The sequence below is a fragment of the Wasmannia auropunctata genome, unplaced genomic scaffold (genome assembly GCF_000956235.1).
Source record: "Wasmannia auropunctata unplaced genomic scaffold, wasmannia.A_1.0 LD336060.1, whole genome shotgun sequence".
Classification (NCBI taxonomy): Eukaryota; Metazoa; Arthropoda; class Insecta; order Hymenoptera; family Formicidae; genus Wasmannia; species Wasmannia auropunctata.
In genome coordinates this window covers 2,643,283-2,644,254 of record NW_012026830.1, presented here as the reverse complement: position 1 = coordinate 2,644,254, position 972 = coordinate 2,643,283, and the positions used below count along the sequence as shown (strand labels likewise).

General features: G+C 27.5%; 1 protein-coding gene across 1 annotated transcript; it reads right to left on the bottom strand.

Annotated features, from left to right (window-relative positions):
* Nucleotides 1-16: 16 nt before the first annotated feature.
* LOC105450569 (ATP-binding cassette sub-family G member 4-like) lies at nucleotides 17-902 on the bottom strand. Its single transcript, XM_011690493.1, has 3 exons — nucleotides 751-902; nucleotides 475-593; nucleotides 17-267 (listed from the first exon to the last, which is right to left on the bottom strand). The coding sequence occupies exons 1-3, from the start codon at nucleotides 865-867 to the stop codon at nucleotides 42-44; spliced, it is 462 nt and encodes a 153-aa protein (XP_011688795.1). The 5' UTR covers nucleotides 868-902; the 3' UTR covers nucleotides 17-41.
* Nucleotides 903-972: the final 70 nt, after the last annotated feature.

The following is a 972-nucleotide window of genomic DNA, read 5'->3' as shown; positions in this document are numbered from 1 at the left end:
TGTGCTCTTCCGAGAGTTTTGGTAGGTATTAATTTATCACATTATTTTCTTGCATAATGAATTTTCCAATAAAGTAGTGCATACGTAATTATATGTAAACTTAGTATCCAAAAGCCGAGTACTATCAGATTTACGTAAAATGGCATTGATGGCATATCCATCTCAGCGAGAATTTTATTTGGCGAACGCCAGTGACAATAGATTTCCGAACATGACAGATTTGCTCGGTCAAGATAGATCGCCTGCATTAAACCTTCAAATGCAAATCTGCAATAAAATTTTATGTTAAAAAAATGTAATAAATAAAAAATATAATAAAAACATGTTACACAGAAACAGAAACAATAATTTTTGATAAATATCTGTTATATAAAATAAGAAACGATTTATACGGAAAAAAATTATACGCAAATATTAAATTTAAATGCTAAAAGTTTTGAATTTATAATTACTGTGGTATAAAATTGTCTGTACCTGAAAAAGCTTATATAGCATAAAGGCTGCAAGTGCGTTGGTATTTCTTCTAATTTTACATAAAATCCAGCGAATAGAAATAATGGTATACTTATTGTCGGAACTAGAAATACACCTGACTGGAAGAAATTATATTTAATTTCATCATTATCTTTTTATATTAAATAAAAATGGAATTGAAATTTGTATGATATAATTTGATCAATTAATTAAAACATTTATTGTTATAAGTAAATAGTTTAATAATTAATATGTAAATTATGTATTATGTAATACCTGAACGTCAACAGCTGTGCCTACAAGTATTCCGACCGTTTGTCCAAGAAGCGTAATTAAAAAGCAAATGCTCCACGTCTGTAGAATTCTATTATATTCCATTGGCTGTCCTGTCATGCAGTATGATATAAACAGAAAGACTGAAGTGCAAAGTATCTAGAAATTAAACAAAATTATAATTGATTTAAAAGCAATGACCACATATTTAATTACAATTTGATA